Source organism: Egretta garzetta, unplaced genomic scaffold, assembly GCF_000687185.1.
Source record: "Egretta garzetta isolate BGI_Z169 unplaced genomic scaffold, ASM68718v1 scaffold113, whole genome shotgun sequence".
In the NCBI taxonomy this organism is placed as follows: Eukaryota; Metazoa; Chordata; class Aves; order Pelecaniformes; family Ardeidae; genus Egretta; species Egretta garzetta.
Genome location: NW_009259115.1, coordinates 1532517 through 1558509, shown reverse-complemented (window position 1 = coordinate 1558509; position 25993 = coordinate 1532517). Strand labels below are relative to the sequence as shown.

Below are 25993 nucleotides of genomic sequence, written 5' to 3'. Positions count from 1 at the left end.
GCTGTAATCTTAAAATGAATGGGTAACTGTAATACTTAGGTGTCTTAAATGTGTCCTTTTTGCAGTTTGTGTCTGTGCTGCCACTGAAGATGAGTACATTTGAGAAAGTTGCTGTCTTTGCCACATCTGATGAGTCTTTGCCACATCTGATGATTTTAGAAGCTCCATTAGGATAAGATGCTGAAACTGAAAACTGTCTGACAATATCAGCTTTGCTGGGCAGATTCATGTTGTTAAAGGCAGATAAACTGAGTACGTTGTTTTTGCAAGATCAAAGGAAAATTGGATCGTGAGAGGCAGTTGTCTGGATAATGCTGACATCATGCCTTTTTCATTAGGGCATAATTGGATAGCATTCTTAAGGGGTATGGATTTCTGTGGTCCACCACTGTCAGCAGAAGGCCTGGAACAGGAAAGAAACTGAAATATGCTCCTTTATTGAAGTTCTTTGCTGTGGATAGGAAGTTTTTACTTTGAGGCTTTATCTTTATTGTGAAAGGTACATTTTAGCCATGAAGTGATTAATGTGCAGTGTTTGTGCCGCTACTGGAAATCAGGCAGTGTGGTTTTCATGGGTAGGCAGACAAGTGCTATCAGGCTATAAGGGCAGGAGGTGCAATGCTCATCTTAATTATCTGGTAGGTTTGAGCTCCAGTGCCTGGACTTCAGTGGGATTTTGCAGTAGGGTGCCTTAGTTATGCTGCTACTAAAGAAAATAGTCTCTAGGTAGGCAAGCTTAGCCTCAGAGTTGGTGGTAGGTGATGCTTTTAAGTGTCTTTCTGTAATGTTTGAATCTTGTGCATTTTCTTACTCTGTGAAGGTTGTAACAGAGGATGTGGACTCTTAGGTCAGCGCTAGTGGAACCCGTTTGGAGATGCCCACCCCAAAATAAGCTGTGTTTGACACCATTTGGAGGCAGATTCCCCTGAAGCTTCCTGTTTGCAGGAATTGCAAACCCTCTGTAATTCAGCTGCCTTTAAATAGATAACTTAAAGGCAGTAAAGTGACTTGAGATACCATTCTTGTATGACCACGTATTTCTCAGTACTCATACTACATGTAAATCTTTCTTTGCTATTTTTACACAATTTCGAGTATGTCTGACACTATTTTAATTTTTTAATTTTAAGAATGGATTGCTGAATTAAGTTTTATACCCACCCTTTGAACTAAGCGGTGCAGTCAGCTGGTGGCATATACTAAGGTATTATTCTTCTCCTTGAGCAGAGAAGCAACACGAGTAAGGCTCTTATACACACAGAAAGATCTGAACTTGTATTTGATTATGCAGTATTGGTTTTTGGTGATTTCTAAATATGAAGCATCTGTGAAAGTTTTTTCAATATTTTGATTTAAATTAGTAAAGCATCACCCTTAATCAAGATTTGATTTCCAGTAATTTCATGGTTTAATAGAGAAAATAAAGTATGTGAACGTGTTCAAAACACCTGACATGCGTGCCTAACTGACTGCTTTTCCTTTGCAGGATGTTGTCTGGGGGTTAAACTCTTTATTCACTGTAAGTAAATGAATATTTTGCATATCTACTTTCCTTTTCCCTGCCTGGCTTGGTTTCAGCATCACCTAATGTGAACCCCGTCTGTTGCTTCTTAAACTTACGGTCATTATTTCCTTTGGCTTCAGTGGGTGTTGCACAAGTACAAAATCAGTTTGTGCTTTTGTTTGTATAACTGCAAGACTCATAGAGATAGTCTGCAATGCCAGCTTTGTCATACACCGTTTTTACTTTTGGTTACAAATCTATGGGATATTTTGGTAACTCGGGATCTTCCACACAGTATGAAATTCCTTCCTTTGATTTGCAGGAAATAGACATTCATATTGCTCTGAGAAGGAGTTGTGTTGGTGTTCTGTTCTTTAAAAATGATGCTTAGGAATTAATGACTGCCCTGCAGTCTCACTCCTGTTTTGAACACTTGCATTGCTGTTCACAGGCCTTGGTACCCGCCTGCACAATTTGCATAAATCCTGACTTATCACAGAAATGGTAGATTTTGTTCAGGGATCCCATTTTTCCCCTTTTCCTTACATTGACAGGAGCAAGAAACCTGTGCCTTGTAATTACAGGAGCAGCTTGAAAAATGGAGGAGAGGGCAGGAAGCTGCAAGAGGCAGGCAGGGTGCAACAGCTGCTTTGCCCTAGAAATGGAGAGAAGCTAAGTCTCTACTGTACACAAGCTGCCTTTTTAGGGAGTCCAGGATTATGGTCCCCTTCCACAGCCATTGCTGCTGGGTAGGAAGGTCAGGAGAAAGCAAAGAAAGGCACTAACGTGGTTGCCACATTGGCCATTGACTCTGGAGAAAATTACCACAGCCACTCCAGGGTGTACAGTAGAGAGGAGGCTGTGAAAAGCTTTGGATGAGGAGCATCGCTGTGGGCTTTGCTAGCCCCAGCATGTTTTCAGAGAGAGGAATTTTTTCCGCTGCTACCTGCAGGAGAAGGGGCGGAGCAGTGACTGTGCTGCCAGCACTGTCACTAGGATCATGGTGTGTTTCTAAAACCTCGAGCATAGAACAAGCCAGTGACTGGCTACTAAGCTTTCCTGGCATCCAAAGGCTTGATTTGTTTCGACAGCTTCTATAGTAAATTGATTTAGAAGATTGGAGAGCATTTGCCTTTTCAACAAAGAGTAATTGCGTTTCACAGTTAGTCTCCCTCCGCATGCTAAGTAACTGGAAGAAAGTGAAATCCACTGGAGGTATAAAGAAATGCCTTCAGAGGCAGAACTGCACATAAAAATAATCTGTTGAGCAAACAGCTGCGAAGAGCGATGGTTACACATTGGAGACCACGGGGATTTGTCATGGCTGGTAGGAGCTGTGCTTTCCAGTTTGGTGTCTTGGATTTCCCTCAGACCCAGCTTCTTACAAATAATTAGGCTTTGAAAAGCTGGCGTTGGAGTGTACTGGCCTTGCAGATTCTTTTGGGGTTTTCTTGAAGAAAGTGAGTGAAAATGAGGTGTATCGGTGCCCTGGTTGGAATGAAACAGGGTGTTTGCTGCTTGAAAACAAGTCAGAGTGTGACACGAGCCTTTTCACACTTGTGAAACGATGGCATTTCACTGTTGTCACAGGCTAACCTTAATCTGGGGAAAGCCATCTGGGCTGCAGGCAGAATAGGGGGGTTTGTGATTCAATGTTATTTTTTTAATGATAATTCCTCTTTTATCAGCATCTCGATTTCCTTTAGTTTTAACCCTTGAGCCTTTCTCCTTCTGAAGTTAATATTCATTGAGATTAAACTGACAGACCTGAGATTTATTTTGATTATTTCTGCTCCTTGGCCCCATGTGCCCTTAGCTCTTGGGGTCTTTACACTCCCTTTCCTCTCGGCCCTGTTTTTCTTATTGCACTAAAACTTTCCTGTCTGTCAGGCTCCAAGGTATGTAGTTTCTTCTCAGAGGGAATGAAATTGCCTTGCTATGGCGATGATATTGAGGAAGCTCTTCCTGCTTTATCACCAGGCTGTTTGCAGGGTTTTTTTTAAGGGTTTACTTTACTCTTGAACAAAAATCAACAGGAATTGTGCCTTTGGAAACTTTTGAATGTTCCTTCAAAATTTGATTTAAAACTATCTCAGTTTTTAAATAGAAATGCATCACTGCCTGAGAGAAGCGTCATGGGGCTGTGTGGCATGCCGCCAGATGGGGTTGAATGCCTCGCTGCTGTTGTCCTTTTGATTGCTTGTGACTTGGTTTGCAATCATCAAACTCATTTGTGTCTACTTTTGGCAGGGATATACCTATCAAGGTAGTGAGAAAATGGTGCTATGCTTACTGGTCTTGTCTGCTTTGTTTCATTATATTGTTCGTTAGGGCTTTGCATTCCTTGTGTGATGCAGTGAGTGGGAACCCTGTAATGATCTCTATTTCTTTTCCAGGATCTTTTGAATTTTGACGATCCTTTGAATATTGAGGCTGCAGAGCATCATTTGCGTGACAAGGTGAGTCAGCGGTTTATTTAAAGCATGTTGTTCCTAAACAAATACACATACTGTACTTGGCGATTCCCAGTCAGTCCTTTTAAAGCATTCGAGCTGGTACTTCAGGCAGTCAAGTGACTCATTGTATCAGCAACCAGTTATTCAAACAAAATGCACTTTATCTGGGAAAGTAAACTCAACACAGTAGTGTTATTCACCATATGCTAGAATTGTTGACCATAATGTAGTCATATCCCCAAAATAGATGATCTTTTCCTTCTTGTTTCTGAGCTTTTCCCTGAAGTTGTACATGTTCTGTGCAGCAAATGATAGTGAATTGGTTTGGCGCAGTTACCTGAGTAGCCTTTACATTAAGAGATAAAAAGATCTCATCCTTCTGTCTCTTTCAAAATGCAACTTTTTCTGCACAAGTCTTATGTGTACATTAAGCCAGGAGAAACCTGGGCTTGTTTAAAAGACAGGCATGGAAACTTTATCTTCCTTTTACTGGTCCTATTTGTTCTGTGTGGCCAAAGCAAAACACAGTATTGATCAGTGGTCTGATGAACATCTGAGAGATGTACCTCTCAACTGAGATTGTGGATGAATTGAACAAAGAACTAACTTCCCCCTCGTATGGATTTCTGAAGTTGTGTCATGTTACATTATAGAGATGCATACCTCAAGTATATAAAAGTTACACTTGGCATGTTCAGGATCTCTTGTTCTAATTAAACTCTTCCAATTAATTTTGTTGAAGCTATCCTTAAAGATTGAAGGAAGTTTCCAGGTAAATGTTAATTTGAAGAGTTCATTGAAAATGCAAAGTCAGGCAGTGCACTTAATTTACCTTATTTTTTCAAGAGGAAACATCAGGATTGCAAGTTCATCTTTCTAGATATTATCTTGTTTAATGAGATCGTCTAGCTATTCTGGTATTTGCCAGTGTTTGCAGGGCTGGGATGAGACTGTAAGCCTAAGGTGTGAGAAATTTGATAGGCACTGACTCTGGAAAAGAGGTTTTCTTTAACGGTTTTGTTCTGTCCTTTTGGCAAAGAGTGCCAGGAATCCTTCCAAGCCATAAAACACTGAAAGTCGTCACAGAGAGAATACAGCCCAAGAAACAAAACTAGCATAGTGAAGGCAGCAGGCTAAATAATTTTCTTTGTTTGCATTGTTAGACTGAATTACTCTGTAATATCTTGCCAGGGGAATTTGTAGCTCTTTGGGAACGGTGAGGCTACACACCTATTGCTGAGTGTCGAATTTGACACCTCATTTCTTCTAACTGCCAGAGGTAAAGTGGTTAGTCTAGTGTCTGGGGTAGGTTTTTGTAAGGCGACGTGCTCCCATAGTACCGGGTACAGTCTTGTGTCAGGTGCGCTGAGGCTGTGGTAGGTGCACCTTACCAGTGCTTTGAATAAATTGTTAGACCTCAGACCAGCCAGCCAGTAATGTCCTCTCCCCAGTGAGTGAAGTGCTAAGAAGTCGCTGTCCTGCGTCTCTCAGCCTTGTTCAGAGTTGGAAATCTTGGAAATCCACAGAAAGGAAGAACGTTACCTGCTTTTAAAAACACACTTCCCTCAAAAATGGAGAGGTGAACACTCGAAATATGTACTGCTACCACTAATAGCATGGAAGTTTTTCTTTTAAAGATAGAAGCAGCTGTGGAAGAAGTGAAAGGGAAATTGAGTGGGTTTTTTGACAGTCTTCTAAACTAAAAATATTTTTGGGGACAAACACTTTTATTTTAGTAAACTCTAAGTAGTCTCCACAGGTATCTAAAGTTGATGCTCTGCTATTGGGAGCTTACCTTAATTTAATTTAGGCATTTCATTGGTAGTGCTGGATTTTCCACAGTATGTTTTACAGCAACATCAAAACAAAACCAATAATGCTTATCTGGAGAGAATAAATTATGTAAGGGAGGGAAATAGCTGCTTTTACAATTAGCCTCAAAGGATGCAATTGCAGTGTGAGTTTTTGTCTCTCTGGGGCATAGATGTCATGTAGTGTATAAGCACTTTGTTGTGAAGTCAAACTGCTGTGCTTCTGTCCTGTCTTGTTAAGAAAATACTTGCAATGCATATGACTAATATGGGAATGCTAATGAGTTTTCCCTGAGGCATTTTTACATGGGTAATACAATTTTATACAAATAGTGTATATGTAATATGTATGCCTGCATGCATGGTCTGTATATAAACAGATGCAGAAATATATCTATATACAAATAGTTTTGTATACAAACATCTGGGTCTGACAGATACTGTAAGAGAATGCCGTTGGTCATTTGACAGTGTGGGAGTATGTGGCTTGTAAACAGCCAAAACAAATGTACCTTAAGCTGTCTTCCGTGGTTCTTCGGGAGGAGATGACTCAGTATTTCACTGATGTCATTTCAGATTCCAAATCCTGGGATCCCTTTGCTGACATTCCGGGCTAAGCGTGGCTGCCCGAGAGGTTAACAGCTAATCTGAAGCCTGCCTCTGGTTACCGAAAATGTGAAACTGGAGTTTGTTCAGTTCTGTAGGCTGGTATTAAGTCATCAAAAATGACTGCAGCCTTGCAGATGCTGGAAGTTGTCACATCATAGATATCAAATCCGTATTATTGATTCTCAGAAAACAGTTGTGCTATGAACGTTTGTGTACAGATCAGGCTGTGAGGGACAGTTAGGATCTCTTCCTGCATGAGGAACCTCTTAATTTTTTGCATCAAATCTACGGCTTATCCCTGGGCATGTAGTTGTAGTTTTGGGAGAGCAGCCTTGTTCTAGAATGTAAAAGTGATACAAGATTCAGAGTTCAAGTTGTTCAATTAATTGCTTTTAAAAACTGTGTCTTATCCGAGATCTGAGTTAGTGCAGCCTCAGCTTCCAGCCGTCCGGGGCCTCCTTCAGCTCGAGGAAGGAGCTGTCAGTTATTGAACCTCTTCCCTTGCAGCTTCCTTCAGCCAGTGATCATCAAGTCACTTTTAAATTAATTATTTTTTTAAAAGTACATATGATTGTTTGTACAGCTTGCGTAATTCTACAGTTCTTCCACACACACTTTGCAAGACGTCAGTAACTTTTTGGAAGGTTGTACAGTAAATTTAGGCAGAGTCATCAAACATCCATCTTCACAAATGCTAGATAAAGATATTATCTCAGTATTCAGGCTTGCTAGCCCTCTACTTATGTATCCAAACCCTACCTCCTTATCAGCTACATAATTGATCTGGAGACCTATGTTGTAATGGGTTGCTTTCATCAAAAGACCTTTCCAGTGACAGGGGACGCTCTCTGCCACCTTGTGTGACTTTAATTTTTTCAGAGCTAGGACCCCTGTATTTGCCTGCATTAAATGGTACTGTTCAAGTGAATTCATTGTCATTGTGATCAGTTTTGTAACGCTTCAGTTTTGCCAATCATGAGTTTCTTATGATTGTCATCAAGTGATGTTGGATCCTCCAAACTGTAGTTACGCACATAGTAATATTTTTCTGTATACGCTGTATTTCCCCTTTCAGCTTATGAGCTCAACCTCATGTTCTCTTCCTGTGCAGGCTCTGTCCTCTTGGTAACCTTCTCATCAGTATTGGGGCCTGCTTTTAGGTCCCTCTAAAGCCTTCTCCCTTCCTCCAACAAGCCCTGTTCCTCAGCCTCTCCGTCCCCTGAGGACTTCCCAGCAGAGCTGGGGGGGCTGAGTGTGCCCCAGAGGCGAGGCTTTGCGTTTGGCCTCACTGAGCCTCCTGAGGCTGCTGTCGGCCTTTCCTCCAGCCCATGCAGGTCCCTCCGGAGGGTGGATTTGCCCTCCGGCGCATTGACTGCATCCTCTTTAGTGTCTGTATTTCTGTAGATCTGGAGCCAACTGCCACACTCACAGTTTTTAAACTCAAGCCTTCTTGCAAGCTCTTTGTGGCTTTCGGCATTTAATAAAGCATTCAGATAAAACGGTAGTTTCCCTTCACTCTTCTTCTCACCCCCTGCCTTCATTTAACTCATAATAGTTTCCAGCTTAGGGGAAGTTTGCATTGTTCATTTTCGTAGTGTTACATTTTAGAATGTTCTGGTGCCCACATTGCCCTGCGGTTAGGTCACAATCACTGGAATATAAGCAACCATCCTGTCTTGGCTTAGACCTCAATAAATCGGAATAAAAAGATGATTGATATCTCTCTGTAAACTAAGTAGGTGTTTCCCAACATTCAGTCTCCTCACACTGATACAATGTTATCAGTTTGGTAGTATGAGTTTTCTTGTGGAGTTTAAAGAACTGCTTACTGGTTAATTAGCTGGGATCACTTTGGATTTAGCAGAGAGGTCAGCCTGTCAGTAACTACGTGGATGGCCAGAGCCGTTAACTGTCAATAGAATTGAGTCCACAGATTCCTAATGAATGAGCAAGTGTTTAAGTTTTAATGACTACTCACTTAAAAATTATGTGCTAAGAATTGTAGGATTTGCTGGTTTGTATGGTGAACAAGTAGGGCTCCCTTGATTTGCTTTCTGTGGCAGCCAGGTAGGCTGAATACTGAAAGAATAGGGATATACCTTGGTAATATAAAATGGAATCAGTTTAGTAGTTCAGAACTTATGTATTCCTGAGCTAGAGATGCTATAGGTGTTGTGTCTGCTATTTGTTAGCTGAAATCTAGAAAATACTTTCCATATGTACATCGGTCATGGTTGTTTTGAGATACTGTCTCAGGACATTGCAATTTACTGGGTTCCTTAAAAGCCGTTAGATTTCCTAGTTGTGGTTGCCTTTGCCAAAAAAGCATTTCAAAGCCATAGGTGCAGTACACAACAAGAAAATTCGTTACACTGTTCGTGTGGCTTAAAGTGGAAACATTTTTCCAAATATTCCTTAGCTTTCTTCCTCACTGAGGCCTGCCATATCAAGAATGATAATGTTGTGTCCTACTTTAATTGTATTTGCCTGTTGTATTTGGTGCAATTTAAGAGGCTAAAGCAATTTTTGTCATCCTGCAGATTAGCAAACACTCATTTACTTGTTCATCCATGCAGTCTTGAGTTGTTTTTATAGGAAAAGCTGAGTAACATCACCCTGTGTTATTTTCCTGCACGATCTTTCCATCTTCTCAGTGAAACTCATCTGTCAGGACTCAGTGCATGGAAATGCTTCCTGCTGTGTCATTGTGAAAGAGTAAGATAGATAGTGCTCTGGGAGGGATTTTTTTACCCCCTTGTGAAAATCTAGCGTGTCTTCCTTCATGGGTTTTCTACCAGCAGCTCTGAAGTGCCAAGGCTGAGAAATCTAACTGAAATAAGCATGTGCTTGCCAAGGATCTATCTTAAACACAAACTTTTTACTTAATTCAGCAAGCCCTGATTTTATTTCCAGCATTGTATGTTTCCAATTATACAGCACAGGAATGCACTGAATGGTAGGAGTGTCACCTCTTTACTGCCTCCAGGTAACTGGGGATTGCATCAAAAGGAGGTCATCAATGCCACGTTTTTGTGGCCCTCTTTTTGCTTGTCCCAGCCAGAGGAATGGGGGCTGTTGTCAGAGTCAATGTAATGATTGCTGGAAACACCCAGTTGCTCCTGGATGTGGAGGGGTCAGCATGCTGCTTCAAACAAACCACTCCAGGTGCTGATCGTCCCGATCTGTACCTGCATTGTTGTATTTCCCAATTATCTGCCTGGTTTTAAAGAACATGCAGCACAACAACTCTATGTAAAAGGGATCTTGGTTTTGCCTTTTTTCCCCCTATCTATCTTATGCTGCTGTCAGCAAAGGGGGTTTTAATTGTTTCCTTGGTGTTTCCATGCCTAGCTTGTAGCTGTTGTTTTGATACTCTTGAATTATTTTCTGTAGGTTTGTGTGTGGCAGTTTGGTTCTGGCTCAGGTTTTAGAAAGCATGGGTTTTAACTATAGCTGGTGAATTTTAGCAGTCACTGACTGTAGTCCATCTGTTTTCAGGTAGATTTATATGCTGTTATGGTGGTGTTCATAGATATTGTGTTTTTACACTGTGTGTGTGTGTGTACAAGAATATTAAGGGGAAAATTCAGGAGAGTTGGAATTTGTATATAACATACTGCAGTTAAATGTGACTCTGGACAATTCATAATGTTCTTACGGCTGTCTTTAGCCTTTAATAGATCATCCTTACAGTTGTGGTTTCTAGTCCTGCTCAAATCAAATCATATTCTGATTCCTCACCACAGTTATACTAGCACACTAGCAAAAATCCTCCAGAAGACACCAAGGACAGTATTGCCAACCTCATTTCACCTGGAATAATACTAGATTTTCATGAACTTCAGCCTCAGATAAATCACATGGTGCTGGCACCAGTGATATGAGGCCAGAAGCTATCAGGGAAGAGGAGTCCTTGTGTCACTTGCATGCTGCTCTGACAGCTATTGAATCTTTTTTTTTTTCTTTTTACACAAGAAAATACATTACTGTTTGGCTTTTGCTATTTTTATTTTATTCAAGACTTCTCTTGGTAATAAAGAAAATAAGGTTTTTAGTTCAGGATTGTTTCTGTGGAGATGGATTTATAATGTTCATGGTGTTATGGCATCTGAAGCTGCCTCTTAAGGTTTCCTCTTAGGATTTTAATTGCCTTGATTCCTTAGGAAACTAGGCTTAAAAAAAAATTCTCTCCTCTCAATTGCTTGCAGTCTTTGGAGGTTGTTCTAATGAGTCTTCTGGGATGAACATTTTCCTTGAATTATGTGAGGACTGTCTTGTCTTTACAAGCAAGAGCACTAATCTAATTCCATTAGAAATTCCATTGATAATTAGGAACAGTTGCCAGCTGCATATTTTTCTGAAGAGCTTTTATAACCTTTCATAATTGTATGCAGCTTTTCTGAGTCCTTAAATAGCAAACAGTTTAGGATTTTTATAGAATAACCTTAATTTCTCAAACCCTTCCTTGGGCAACTGGGCAAGAACCAGCATCACTTGACAAAATGCCAGTGCCTGGGCCAGATTCTGGAGAGGACATTAATGTATCTTCTGAAAACAGGTAAGTCATTGAAAGAGAAAGTTGTCAGCAAGAGGTCTGGCTGTAAGTAAGGTTGAGGTTCAACAAGGCCAAGTGCTGGGTCCTGCACTTTGGTCACAACAACCCCATGCAGCGCTACAGGCTTGGAGAAGAGTGGCTGGAAAGCTGCCTGGTGGAAAAAGACCTGGGGGTACTGGTTGACAGCTGACTGAACATGAGCCAGCAGTGTGCCCAGGTGGCCAAGAAGGCCAATGGCATCCTGGCTTGTATCAGGAAAAGTGTGACCAGCAGGAGTAGGGAAGTGATCGTGCCCCTGTACTTGGTGCTGGTGAGGCCGCACCTTGAATACTGTGTTCAGTTTTGGGCCCCTCACTACAAGAAAGACGTTGCATTGCTGGAACATGTCCAGAGGAGAGCAACCAAGCTGGTGAGGGGTCTGGAGCACAAGTCATACGAGGAGCAGCTGAGAGAACTGGGGTTGATTAGTCTGGAGAAGAGGAGGCTGAGGGGAGACCTGATTGCCCTCTACAACTCCCTGACAGGAGGCTGTAGTGAGGTGGGGGTCGGCCTCTTCTCCCTGGTAACAGATGATAGGACGAGGGGGAATGGTTTGAAGCTGCGCCAGGGCAGGTTTAGGCTAGACATTAGGAAAAATTTCTTCACCGAAAGGCTTGTCAGGCTCTGGAATGGGCTGCCCAGGGAGGTGGTAGAGTCCTCATCACTGGAGGTATTTAAAAGAAGGATAGATGAGGAGCTTAGAGACATGGTTTAGTGGTGGGATGGCAGGGTTAGGTTAAAGGTTGGACTTGATGATCTTAAAGGTCTTTTCCAACCAAAGTGATTCTAACAACCATAAGTAAGAAACAAATACAGATATGTCTGTAGATGTTTAGGTATCCCTTTGGAAATACAGTAAGTTGAACTTCCCCCAAAATTGTCCCTATGCATCAAAAACCATCATTGCCCAGCATAGCCTCTTTAGTTCTGGAGCCACCAAGAACTAGCAACAACTTGAAATTTTAAAACTACTTTTTCACCAGGAGTGATTTCATCTTTGGGTTTTTTTGCTTCTGGGTGTTTGGTGGGGTTTTTTTGTGTGTGTTTTTTTTAACACCAGAAACTACTAGGTCTGGCTTGTGAAGCACGTTCTCAAAGTGGAAAGGGGTTACTGTTACTGTTCTTCTGTCTCACCTCAGGTTTTATAAAACACTATAAACTAATCTGCCACACAGACCTGGGAGCCCTGTGCTTTCCTTTCCGAGCTACCCTGCAGGGTGCTAAATACAGAAGCTGGCAGATCTGGGATCTTTCATCTCTGCTGAAGTTTAGGGTAATTTTGTCCTCAGACCAATAATGCCTTCAGACAGTTAAAAAGTCCCAGAGCTCACTGCCTGTGTATTGTTTCAGATTTGATCCTTCTAAAGACTCTTCCAAAATAATGTCATGGCCAGCTGTACTTTCATCCTCCTGGCTTTTTATTTCCATACGTATATATAATAAGGCTGTAATTACATTTAGATCTAGTCTACCTTGAAAATCCATTTTTCTGTGTAGCTGAAGAAATGCATTTGAAACTAAACAGTGCCTTCAAATTGTGATTCTTCTTGATCTCTTGTCATTGATCACTTTGAAGTTAGTTTTTGTCTATTAACGTCATTTCATATATCAGAAGATTAGTTTGAAATGTTATTTGGTGCTTCTGAATGAAAAGCACATTACAAATGCTAGCATGTTGCAGGTGTTGGATCCTCTGAGCAGACAAACAGCAACACAAAATAGAATTAAAACTTGAAAGTTTGAAAAAAAAAATCATTATATATATTTCTTCCTCAGGTCTTCTGGTTTAAAAGAGTTAATTTAACTGATCCTAGAGTAACTTTGCTGTTTCTCTGTCATACCTTCTCTTTTTTTATTATATCAGAAGCATTTGAGTACTTAGCTCGGCTAGCTCCTGCAGTGATGATCAGATCTTTTCCCTTGCCTCTTCTCCAGAATCATCCCAAACTTCACAGAAACAGAAAGGGTGCCTGGTGGTGACTGCCAGCCAGCGCAGGTTCCTTTACAGGTTGATATCTTCAATGCATATCAACACCTTTGCTTAATGAAACAACTGAATAATATGAACTATTGCCCTTCAGGTGAGACACTAGCTAACATCTGTGTTGGAAATGAATGAAGCATCTGCAGGAGGATTCTAATAAATAACTTTGTTATTTTCCTTACCTCCAAATTGCTTAGACTCTGCTTTTTTGGGTTTTATGTTTGGCTTGATGTAAAAACTCAAGGACAGAGTGGCTTAGTTCTTTGAGACTTAGGCTGCGGAGCCCAAGAACAGAAGTACAGTGACCATTGTAGGGAACGCATCATTTAGTGCATTAACTTTTCTTGCGTGAAGTATTTGGGTTGGTTCACCTCTTTATAAATGGAGACTGAATGACCTGCAAGAACATTTCTTCCAGCTTTGAGTTAATTGGGTTTGTGTGGCTGGTAGCAAAAGCTTCCCTGTGGATGTTCTTCACTGGGTTTTCTGTTTGCTAGATTTAATAGTAGTTAAATATGTTGAAGTAAATCTGTCTGAGAACTAGAAATACTGTCCACTGATCTATAGTGACTGTTGGCGAATTTGGGTGCAAACCAGTTTGGATAGTCCTCACCAAAATTGTCCCAAAATTCTGTAAAAGACATTTCAATATAAAAAATATTATAGATAAAACTTCACAGTTCATGGATGCAGCATCTTGTCACTGTACATTTCAAGGGAGATACTATCTGCAGTAAAAAGCACTAGAAATAGCTCTAAAGCATTTTATTTTCCAGATAATTATGAATTATGTAAAATAGCTGTGTTCCTTGAAGATGCTGAAAACAGTTGAAATTGTTTTATTTTGCAACGTAGTCAAAGCATTTGGGTAGGTCAGAAGTCAAATACCAGCTCTGTATTACCCAAGTTTATAGCCTGTTTCTGTCTGAATGCTTGGGTTTTTATTGGATTGTACTCCAAAGGTTTTTAATGGCAAACTGTTTTTTCTAAGGCCTTCCCCAAGGAATTTTTTAAAAAGAAAGTATCCTCATTTAATTCATTAACGCATTATTTTTAGCCCAATTCTCTTTGTCAAACTCATTGCCCTTGCCAACAGTTTCCTGTCACAGCCGTAGTTTTTTAAACTTTTCCAGTTTCCCAAACATATCCCTATAAATTTTGTATGCAAACAGTGCTAACGATATTTGAAGAATTCTGATCATTACTTTTTTATTTTTTTAAGCTTAGATGCCTAAAGTTTAGTAATGGCTCAAGATCACTGGAAAATTAGCCTTAGAACAGAGAAATTATTTTGAAAACATTTACTTGAAGTTTATTTCAGGTGGTCTTTAAACAAATGTCTTTTGTTATTAATTAATTAAATTAATTAAATAACTATTAATATTTTGAGCTGGTGCTAGAGGAGCAACCATGCATGAGTTCAGTTGTGCTAGATGCTCGTAAGTGATGAGGAGCAGTTTCTCAGCTGCACCCTGCCTGCTTAGCTGCAGGAGGACATTGTGAGGAGAAGCAATGGAGCATGTAAAAATGGCTTGTGTTGTGACATTGGTAATGTGGTACGGAGGGAAAACCTTTGTGTTGCTTGTTTCTGAAGGTAGCATGCTGGAGTCTGACTGGTTTTTCTTTGCACCACTTTCCTGAGGCTTCAAGTTGCAGAGGGCAGGGGAAATGCTCCTCTGAGTCAAAGCTTCCCCAGAGCTGGCAGTACTCTTCCTCCACTGCAGCAACTGGAAGCGTTGCCACAGAGAAGCAGTAGATCTAACTAGATATCACATCATGGCTCTTCTTCCTATTTGATGTGAGAGGCACTTCAATCCCTTCTACCAGACTTTACTGAAGAGCCTTCTCGCTAAATTCTCTTTCATGCTTCATTGTAATAAGCTTGAATGTCAGTATTTTGTGTTGCACTTGCTGCTTTTTCATGAAGTAGCATTTCCTGGGTGAAGTGAAGCCCAGTAGGTGTTGTGGAAACATCTGGCTAGGTACTCATGTTTAGAAGAAAGCATATATGATGACCCTATGTCCAGTCTGGAAATCATCACTGCAGCATCCATGTTTGCGAGTGGAGGGCTCTGAGAGTTCAGAGTCCACAACTGTTGCCTCTTTTAGTACTGCGCAGGCTTTTTCCTGCTTGTGGGACATAAGTGGGGATTTAAAAGGTCAGTATGGTTTTGTGGTCCCCTCCCCAGCTTTACAAGCTATGCACCTATGCAGGTCAGAATACATTGGAGTCCATCCTTCAAGATGCATCTTTCTTGCTCTCTTAGTTGAATGCCAGGCTCTGTCCTGTAGTGCATCACTGAAAACATCCAAGTTAGATACTTCAAAGTTTTACTAAATTCTTTTTAAAGAGTTAAAAAGTAGGCACATCCTTGTATCATATTGGGAAAGCATCTTTATCAATTATTGGCAGGGCAGAAGGATGAGATTGGTATTTGACAGTTTGTGGTAGCTTGGAAAACACAAGTAAATCATACTGTGCATCTAAATGTGCAAAGTTCTGGATGCCCTCAGTTTCTCCTTCAAGTATAAAAGAGCTGAGAACATTCAGAGTTTTTTCAGGGTGCGTCTTCAGTTTTGCACTGATCTTGTAGCAGCTGTTCCACAAAATGCCGTTAGCTAACTGTCCTTCTTCTGTTTCAGCATGGCACATTAAAATGTATTAACTATTCCTACAAGACCCAGGGGTGTAATGAAGTGCAAATACTGATTACCTGCCATTCATTCCTGTCTCCTGTTTGCAAGAACAAAGGCTGATCGCAGTATGGAGAGGGACTGCAAGCTGTTAGTGACGTGCTGGGTTAACATACCCTAATGTAATCTTGCATAAATGCACAGAGATAAAACAAAATAACTTTGCTGTTACTGGAAGGATGTAATATAATATCCAGCTCCAAGGTGATGTAGGTAGCCTGGTATTTTGCTAATTGTTTAGAGAGTTATAATATCTGGCATGTCACGTTACTGGCCTGTTTCATGCTGCGTGCTTGTCAGAAACCTCAGATTCATGACTGACAGCTCTGTGGTGCTTGCCTGAATTTCTGCCTTCATCCAATTTATTTTGTAATTTATTGAGACAGAATAGCTTCCTGCTCTAAAGCAACTCAAGGACCGACAGATGCAGGCACACCTGTCATGCAGAAGCAATGCTGGAGAATTTTGGTATGAAATAATCAAAAAATGGACTCAAGCAACATCCTCCACCTTGTGTAGAGTATCTGGTGGTGCTGGCTGTTTCTGGATTAAAGGCAGAGACTCCTTACTTGGACTCTTCTGGACTGACAGCATGAGCCTCTGCCAGCACTTTTGGGTATGGTGGCTGATGGCTCACTTGACACAGGGTGAAGGGATTATGCCTGACAGCATCTTGCTTGTTGTGTTCTTAGCTACGAAACCAAGTTTGCATACACTTCAGTCAAGGGAAGATAGCACACTGAATGTTTGTCAAAATAGTCTGAAATTTCATTTGATGACCTGTTGAATGTGACATAAAGTGGTAGATCAGCAATAAACAAGTTTTTCTGGAATCTCTTTCCAGCACCATGCTGGTCCTGATTAAATATTACCTTGTTTAGCCTTGTGTTCATTTTGGCAAAGTAAAGGGAGAGAAGTGGGTTGGTTACAGCTGCCAAATGAAGTGTTGTCAGGGAGTGGGTCTTTTGTATGGATTCCAGCCCTGTGCTGGCAGACTTAGGAGGAAACTATCTGAAAACTGCAGCTTGTCATTGTGTACTGACTACCCTGTCAGTAGTGTGAATTTTCAGTAACAACATCTATAAAGCCAGAATATTTTTTTTCTGGTGTCTAAAGAGAGCTTTATTTCAACAGTAAAACATTTACCATGTAACCCGTAAATCACTTTTCATGTAATATATTTTACTACTCAGCAGAACCTAGAAATAAGTTATTACTTCTGAGCCTGTGGCCGTCTGTTCAGTGTATGGATTGATCATAGCTGCCATTCTTACACATACGTGGTCATGTGGCCAGCCCTGTCTGTTGGATTCAGCAGTTGTTAACATTGACAGCAATTTTGGAAGATTTTGTACTTTTTTTTAGCACTAGAAAAAAATGAGGTTTTCTGAGTTTCATAGGAACAATTCAACAACCATGTCTATCCAGAGCCCTTTAATCAAGGATCCCACTGGATTTTCTCATCTGATGATATCTATCGTAAGGATACTAGTTATTACATGACTTCTTCTCTGATTAGATGGTGCTCTCTACTATGTCAGCTTATGGTCAGGCAGTCTAATTTACTGCTTAGATTCCAGATATTTATCCTGGAGGACTGAGCAATTGCTTTTACTGTTTTTTATTTGTCTATGACGACAGAAGCAACTTCTAATGGTGCTGCTGGCCCAAAGAACCTGACAGGATTCATACTCGCCAGCCATGAAATCTATGGGGACGAGATACCTAATGATGGCTGTAGCTGTAGGTAGCTGGGTACCTTGCATTACTGCAGTGAAGCACTGGTCTAACGCTGCTGGGGTATTAGCATATCACTCAACTAAAAATAAGTCCTTTATAACTTCCAAAGTACTTACAGTGCTTGTTGTCGAAAACAACAGCTGCTTTTGGTTCTGTAGTATCATTGAGCATATGAACCCACGAGCTGAAATCCTTCAAAAATAAATAGGAATTACATTTAATAGGAGGAAGAGGCAGTAAGCCAGGTTTGGACATATTTTGAATATTCTGTTTATTTCATATTGTCTGAAAATTCACGGATGTCCGTCTGCAAAGCTTAAATAGGTAGAAAACCCTGAAAATTTAACAGACAACAACAAAGATGATCCTTTTGTTTAAGACTGTTATTTGCTTTGTCAGGAATGAAAATTGTTTCACCACTGCAAATTTGGGGTTTTCTCCACTGGCTCTGGGCAAGCCAAGCTTTTCACCTTGTCTTGATTTTTCTTATAATGATTAGTAGTAATTTTAAGTGATTTCATTTTGATATTTTTAATAATAAATTGAAGAAATAGGTTTAAAGAAAAATGGGGGGGGGTGGTTTTGCTTTTTTTTACTTTCAGTATCATGCAGCTGGTTAATGTTGGTTTACAGTAGAATTTGTAGATATGTTTGACACTTACTTTTGTGTGAATAGAATAGGATCTCGTGTTTACAAACTGAGTTTGATCATCCAGCATTGCCGTTTTGAGTATCGTTTCTTGTAGGCAGGACTTAATTATACACATAGTCAGAGCCCTGATGCAGATGAGGACACATTATCATGGTCAGAGGACATAGTTACCTCCTCTCACTGCCTGGGTAGTAAGGGGCTGTAGATCCTCTGGCATTCTCTGTTCGCTCTAAGTCACTGTTAAATTTGAGATCTAATGCCTAGAGCTTATTTAGGGCGTTTCATCAGTGGAAACAAAGGACACTGACAGAGAGCTCATTGCATTTTTGCTACTTTGCAGGTGGGAATGTAGTGATGTAGAGAGGGAAATTACCCTGGGTAGGACAATAAAGTGGTGGGGGTCTGGGCATTCATTTGGATCCTCTTAGTCCTGGATTAATACCCTGGCATTTAAATTGCATTCTTTTTTTTTTTCCTTAATTTTGACTTGGATGAGTCTCAATCTTGCTGTAATGTTCCTACACAGACAACTTTTCTCACCTATTTTATCTCTGCTCTGGCAAGTTCAGTTTTGAAGGAGTAAAGACAGATCAGTTTTCTCTGCTGTGCTGCCCTGCTTACTTGTAGGTGCCAAAGGTTCTTGTTATATAGAAAAACTGAAATGCACAAAAGAAGCAACTGGTTTTGTAATCTAAACATGACATTCTATTTTTTTATCTGCCTGCAAAATAAATCCCTCTTCTGGTTTTCTGAACTGAGATATTGGACTGTGGCTTAAATTAGCACTGCGCTGCTCTGACTGCAATCACAGCTGAGACTCTTGGCCTCGGGGTTTTCTTACCTCTTAGAAACTTCAACTCTACAATCAGCCCATGTTTGTGATAAACAGAGTGGAGACTGGCAAGGAAATCAGTGCAAGTCTTAAGATTGAGTCCCTAACAGTAAGTAACTCTCCTGTCTGAATTGGTTCAGATAGCCGTTCTCCCTTGAGGAGCCCCTCTTTGGCACTGACAAATGTGTAATGCTGACAAAAAGAGGCTTCACCTGGGTTTTTTGAAACCATTCTCCTTGTGCTGCTGAGGGGAGAGTTGCTCTTAGTGGCTTGGCAGTGGCTCCATGTCATCCTTATGATGATGATTGGTTACTCATCCATGATATAAATTCCTATATTCTGCAGGCAGTCCCAGCTATAATTCTTTGGCTGAAAGGAAATTGTGTGTGATTAAAGTTGGTGGCCATGTTTTTAAAAATAAAAGTAAAGGCTGCCATCAGGAGGATAATTTGCTGAACAAGGCAACACAGTACAGATAGCTACTAAAATAGGTGGAAAGAAGAAAAAAGGTTTTGCCTTGATTATTAGAAGCAATCAATTTAACATAATTAATGTACATTTTTGTAAGTGGGGAGAGATACAGAACTGCAGGGCACTGCAGGTTTAAAGTAATTTTTTTATTGAAGTTTCCTAGGCTGTAAAACCGTAATTGGGTAGGGGAAGGAGAGGAATCATCCGTATATTATAAGCTAAACAATTTGGTCTCAAACATACTGGAATATGAGATAATAGTAATTAGGTGTAGAACAAAAGAATTTATGTGGAGCTGAGAGTATGGGAATTACTGAGTTGACAAGCCTGACACTTTCCTCCTCTGTTCTCAAGATTAAAAATTACACTTCTAATAAAATGTTCCCATGTTTGGTGCATCACTCTGTTATGGATAGATGTGTCAACCTCAGTGCCACGATAGTTTTTGAAGGATTTCTGTTTTCTATCCTTTCACTTCTCTGATAAAAGTTGGATATTGTTTTGGAGACTGTCAGTCTAATATTCTTGTAACAGCAGCAGAGTAATTTGAAGAAATATAAAATGATGGATAATGATGAAATTGAGTAAGGAGACACTGGAAAACTTTGCTAGGCAGCTGGCAGGTTACATGAAAATAAGCTTGTGTTTTTAATGTAACTGCAAGTTAAAAGTCTTGACAGAAATATTTATTTGTTCTTTCTTGCTTATGCCTAGTGTAACCAAGTAAACAGTGATTCTGAATCACATTAGGAGGGCTGTTTGTTCTGTAACCATAGGTTTTCCAGCACTTCATCCTTGAGATGTTTTTAGAAGGTATTTCACAGAATCACCAAGTTGCTGAGGTTGGCAGGGACATCTGGAGATAGTCTAGTCCAGCCCCAGTGCTCATGGCAGTGTCAGCTGGAGCAGGTTGCCCAGGACTGTGTCCAGTCAGATTATGACTTTCTCTGAGGACAGAGACTCTGCAGCCTCTCTGGGCAGCCTGTTCCTCTGTTCCACAACCCTGACAGTATAAAAGAAAAAAACAAAAACCTTTTCCTAATGTTTAAAAGAAATTTCCTGTATTTCAGTTTTTTTCCCCATTGCCTCTTACCCTTGTCACAGTGCACCACTGAGAACAGTCTGGCTCTATCTTCTTTGTGCCCTCCCATCAAGTATTTATATCCATTGAGGTCCCTCCAAGCCTTCTTTTCTCCAGACTGAACAGCCCTGGTTGGTTGTTCAGTCTGTCCTCATGTGACAGATGCTCCAATTCATTAATCATCTTTGTGAACATTTGCTAGGCTCACTCCAGTAAGTCCCTATCTCTCTAGTCCAGGGGAGTCTGGAACTGGGCACAGCACTCCAGATGTCTCATCAGGCCTGAGTGGAGTGAAAGGATCACCTCTCTTGACCTGATGCCAGTGTTCTTCATAGTGCAGCCCAGGATGCTAGTGGTCATCTTTGGTGATTAATGGTCAGCTTGGTGACCACCAGGTCCCCAAAGTCTTTCTCTGCAAAGCTGCTTGCCACCCAGCCAGCCCCTGGCATGTACTGGTTGATGGTGTTATTCATGGGCAAGGCTTTGCATTTCTCCTTGTTGAACTTCTTGAGATTCCTCTCTGTCCAATACTCCAGCCTGTCAAGGTCCTTCTGAATGGCAGCACACCTATCTGGTTTATCAGCCACTCCTCCCAGTTTGATATCATCAGCAAACTCTGCCTCTTCATGCAGGTCATTAATGGAGAGGTTAAACAGTAGTGGCCCCGATATCAACCCCTTGAGTACTGCAGTAGGACTTTGCGCCACTCATCACAATCCCTGGAGCCCAGCGCTTCAGCTGGTTCAGTCCACATCACTGTCCATTTATCTAGTCCATACTTAATCAGTTTGTCTTGGAGATTCACTGAAGTGAACCTTTAGCAATTGCTTTGCTTTTTAGTCTTTTTTTGCTAAGGAATAAAGCTTATGCAGTGATGTCATCTGTCTGTCCCCTTCCCTCATGCCAGCCTCCCCCTCAATCGCCATAGCTTTTGAACACACAAATATCAATTTCCATCAAATTTGACAGAGCAGCAGAGTCTTTACACCCAGTTCCCATCACTGTCACAAAAATTACCGACAGCAGCAAAGAGAGGATAGTCTGTTAGTGAGCCACCAGGAAAGCCTCCCATGTGAGCTCACCCAGGACCCGCTCCGGGTGGGCTGTTGTTGGGCCCGTGTGGGCACGTGCAGCTTGGAACAGATGATGCAGTTTGCCTTTCTCCCAGCTGGTGGAAAGGAGACCTGGGTGCAACCAAAGAGGGCTGCAGGAGGCTGAGGGAACTGGAGTTCTTGCTGGGAGAGAGAAGGTTGTAAAGATTATCAAGGAAAAGCTGTATTTTGGTGCAGGGAGGAGAGCAGTAGTGGTAGTCCGCAAATCTGTAGGCAGTCAGACTTTGCTATCTTTGCTTGCTGAATGTGTCTTTTAAAGCCCTTTCTTGATTTTGCTAGATATTCCCTAGCTGTATGGGTAAAAATGTGTGGGTTGCAAATAGACTTTTGCACGCTAAGTGAGGCTTTATTCTTGTGAAGAGAACTACCCACAAGCTATTCCAAATGCCACTGGGAGTCCCATTACTTCATACTGATCAGGAGATCTGCATATTTTTGTCTTTTTTTTCCTCTTCTGTATTTAGCCGTATATGAAGTAATTAGTAATCAGACCACTGTATACATTATTTTTAGGGGATTTTTGCACAACTCTCATTTTTTCATTTTCAGTACTGCTGGCTCTTACTTCAATAACAGCTCCAATATATGCTATTAAGATTGCTTAGGAAGTAATTGAGGTCAAGGCTTTGAAGATACTGCTGCTTCATCTTGCATTATTAGTTCTACAGGTTTACAGAAAGAATGACATTGTAAAACCTATTGTAAAATTGTATAGCGTATCATATTAGCTGCTCTGCTTGCATGCATTCTGTCATCTTTTTCATGATGTCTGAGCATCTCATTAGATTACCTCTTATCATTTTCAGTTGTTCTCAGTTCGTCTGTAAGCTGGATTTCTCCTTCTCTACTTTCACTCTTCCCTACAATCTAGATTTATTCTGATGTGAAGTTTGTGAGGTTGCAGTCTTTCTTGGCAAGAATTTATAATGGAAAAAAGTTCCCAAGAGTTTGCTGTGGGATCTAGGCTTGTGGCAGAAAAGAGTTCGAGGCAATACAGCTACTTGCATACTTATTGAAATAGTAAGAATCTATTGTTTTTAAAACTTACTAGTGTAAGAAATGTTTTACCAAATGTGGTAATTGCTACAGTACTTCAGGAATTCTTTGGCCTTTGCTGGGTTTCCTGGTGCTTCATCTGCAGTTGCAGTATGTCAGGAGATTTTTAGGACAGCTCTCCACAGTCCTTTCTACAAGATCATCCAATTAATCTTTGCAAAAGAAATGCATAAAGACATAGGTAAGCTATAACTTGGCCTCTTTACTATCTTTCTTCTTAACTGTTTGGTTTCTTCTTGGTGCCTGTTTATTTTACCAGGGATCTCAGCTTGTTGTCCCAGAGCTTGTAACACTGATAGGTCGTACTTAAATGTATGAGTAATTGATTTGCGGTGTCATTGTTACAAATGGTCTCTCTAAGACTTGCAGTGTTCCATACTGGAGTGCCGACCTCACCTCAGTTTTCCTTTTCTACTGTAAACATGCAGCAGGTTTCTCTACCCAGGACAGTCATCTCCATTCCTTTGACCCATTCTGTGTGTTTTCTCCCACTGCTTTTCCAGAGAGACTTGGAAAGGGCTACCAGGATAGATCTGGGTATCCAGGAACTACTCAGGCTTTTGATTTGTGATCTGGGTCCAAGAATGTAAGATGCAGATTATTATGCTTTCATCTTCAGCTTGTTCAGTGCTGGACTTTGTCAACAATTCAGTTGATGCAGTTGGCTCTTAGCTCGAGGAAGTGTAGGCAACAGAAAGAGAGCCTGCTTAGTACTTGTCAAGACAGAGATATCATTAGAGCTGACAAGGGGAGGCTTGCCCAGGTCTTGCTCTCATTCTGTTTGCTTCAAGCTGGCTTTGTCAGGCCCTCATTTTTCAGGTTGTTTACGCTGTAGAATATTTGAGTCAATGTGTGGCTTAAATTAGTGTAGTCTCATCCTTGCTTTGCTGTTTTACTTACTCATGTTTGAGTTTCTCATAGACTGGGGTATGTCTTTGTCTATTGCCTAGTGTGAGGTTTTCCACTTAACCTCATTCCCTTGTTTAAATTGATAGCCCTGCATCAGCTCTTGACATCCTGAAGTCTCTCTTCCTAATAAGAAGTAGCTAGTTCTGAACATTTTCTTCAAGACGACTGCTTTTTATTTCTAACAGTACAAAACTGTGATGTGATGAAAACATGAGGGGGTTTTTAACCTTCAAGTAAAATAGGAAACTCGCGTTTATTCCTGGATACTGAATCGAGTATCTATTTCCTGATTTCTTCTTAAAGGGGTTATGAAACACTGAAGAATTGTTCTAATTAAATGCACCCACAAGGTATATTTGAGGAATTGAAGTATATGTTCAACTTTGGCCAGACAAACCTGTTATCTCTGTGTAAGCAAACTTTTTTCCTTTATTTGTAATGAATCCCACACTACTCATAACCAGAACTCCCAGTGTCGCTTTCCTGATGTATGCTGCCACAGCTCAGACGTCAGCTGCTCTACGCACCAATTTGATTTCATGCCATTGATGGGGATGTGTGTGTATCACTGACACGTCGAGGCATCAGCAGGGTGGTAGCTGACAGTCAGTGTGTGTGTCATTGCCTTTGGCTTCCCTAGCACACACACACACACACACACACACACCCCGTATGTAGAGGGGATAGGGAAGAAATCAGAGCTAGAGCCCAGTACCTTCATTGGCCTGGAATTCTCTTTGGGAGGTTTGTTTCAGACCGTGGGTCTCCAGCCAGTACGAGTGCCTCTGGATGCCATGTTTATGGTTTATGAGTTGGTAAGTGGCAGAAGGAGCTTCTCAAGGAAAGAACTTGATCTATTGCATTAAAGGCTAACCTTAGCTTTTCACGCTTTTAGCACACTGGAAAAGAACTTAGCCTTAAAAGGATTTCAAACGTGATGTGGGTTTTTGTTTGTTTTTCTGCAAGCTGTTTAATTTTTATGGTGGGGTTTTTACTACTCTTTGATTAAAGCTTCACTGTCTTATTAAGAACAACAGCACCATCCCAGTCCAAGACCATCTTGTCATAAGAATTCTCCCTGTGAGTCATTGCATTTATTTATCTCCATCTTTATTGCAGTAAATCCTCCACTTCCTCTGCACACCCAACCACCCTATTGGTGTTTGTTGTTCTCACTGAAATTGTGGCAGGCACAGTAGAACACATTTATTTTTCTGCAATATTCCTGCATGTGGAGAACTGCACTGGGTTTTTTCTTGGACTGCATCCCCATTTTATGTTCTGTGTCTGTTACAGCTTTTGAAGCCTTTTCCCAGTGAGCATGAAGTACATCAAATGCCATGTGCAAATAAGCAACAGCACAGCTGCTAATTGTACTAACAGATGTAAATAGGAAAAACATTACTTTTCTAATGCTAAAGGTATTTATAGAAACCATTATCCATCTTTCATAACACTTTGACTATGGATGGAGCCTCTTTCAGATACAGCAAAGTTGATTAAGCTTTTGCAGATGGTGTGACTTGCTGAGGTAATGATAGATATGTGGAAGAAATGCAGATGTTTTAAAGCTTTTGTTTTATGTGATTTAGGCAAATAAATGGCTTAAAAGGATAATAATGGCTTTTGCTTTGCACTCTTCAGAAAACTGCACAGCTCTAAAACAGAAACATACAGAAGGGTTGCTGAATGCAAACAAGGAGTCTGGCCTCTTTGAGCCAAGTTCCTCATGTGCCTCACCTGCCTGGTCAGGTTTGGTTGAACATCCATTTGACTTGAGTAGAGCATGAATTGCAAAAACCCTCTTGCCAGATGCAGGCAGCTCCCATTTCCTCTGTGCTTGTAATTTATCCATTAAGATCTCTGACATATCCTCTCTTGGGAATGAGTGGCATTCTCATGGGTTGAAATGCTTTTGCAGCACAGGAGGTTAACATCAGTCTAATTGGGATGATTCAGGTAATTTTCTGGAAGGGCACTCTCTATAACCCTTTCCAACAGCTGTATCAACAAGATGGCCCGTATGCCTGGCACCAGCCTTGAGCTGACCCCAGTAGCGTTGGAGGAGTGGGGAGACAAGCGCCTGACATCGGGCACTGAGTGTCCGAACAATCTCCATGCTCCCTGGTTTAACTCCCAGGAGGTTTTCTTTGTTTTCAGAAACCTGAGCAAGATCATAAATGGTAATAAGCAAATCGGTCACAGTCAGGACAAATCTCGAGTCATTTGGCACTGCGGCCGTATGACCAGAGGACTCACAAGGTCTCCATCATCTGCCTCCAGCCAAGCTGCTCTGTAAGCTGAAGGGCAGATCTGGCAAGTGTCAAGGACCCACACTGCATTTGATCCAGGGAACGATTTTCTTTGGGAAGCTGCTTTGCCCTCTTCAGCTGGCTCGGTTCCCTCGCCTTTGCACAAATGGGATTTAGATGTTATCCCTGGCTACCCCGGCAGCTTTCACACCCTGCCTCCTAATCCGTAGCCCTTT

General features: G+C 41.1%; 1 protein-coding gene across 6 annotated transcripts in view; it reads left to right on the top strand.

Annotated features, from left to right (window-relative positions):
- The window catches only part of UBE2F (ubiquitin conjugating enzyme E2 F (putative)), an 83105-nt gene that overhangs the window by 47714 nt on the left and 9398 nt on the right, over positions 1–25993 (top strand). For 4 of the 6 annotated variants that reach the window (XM_035891084.1, XM_035891080.1, XM_035891081.1 and 1 more), the window contains 2 exons: positions 1487–1519; positions 3901–3963. In XM_035891084.1, the coding sequence (XP_035746977.1) occupies positions 1487–1519; positions 3901–3963 (96 nt within the window). Of the gene's footprint in view, positions 1–1486; positions 1520–3900; positions 3964–5411; positions 5569–25993 lie in introns of those variants that run through there. The other 2 variants (XM_035891082.1, XR_004841563.1) reach the window with 2 other exon arrangements.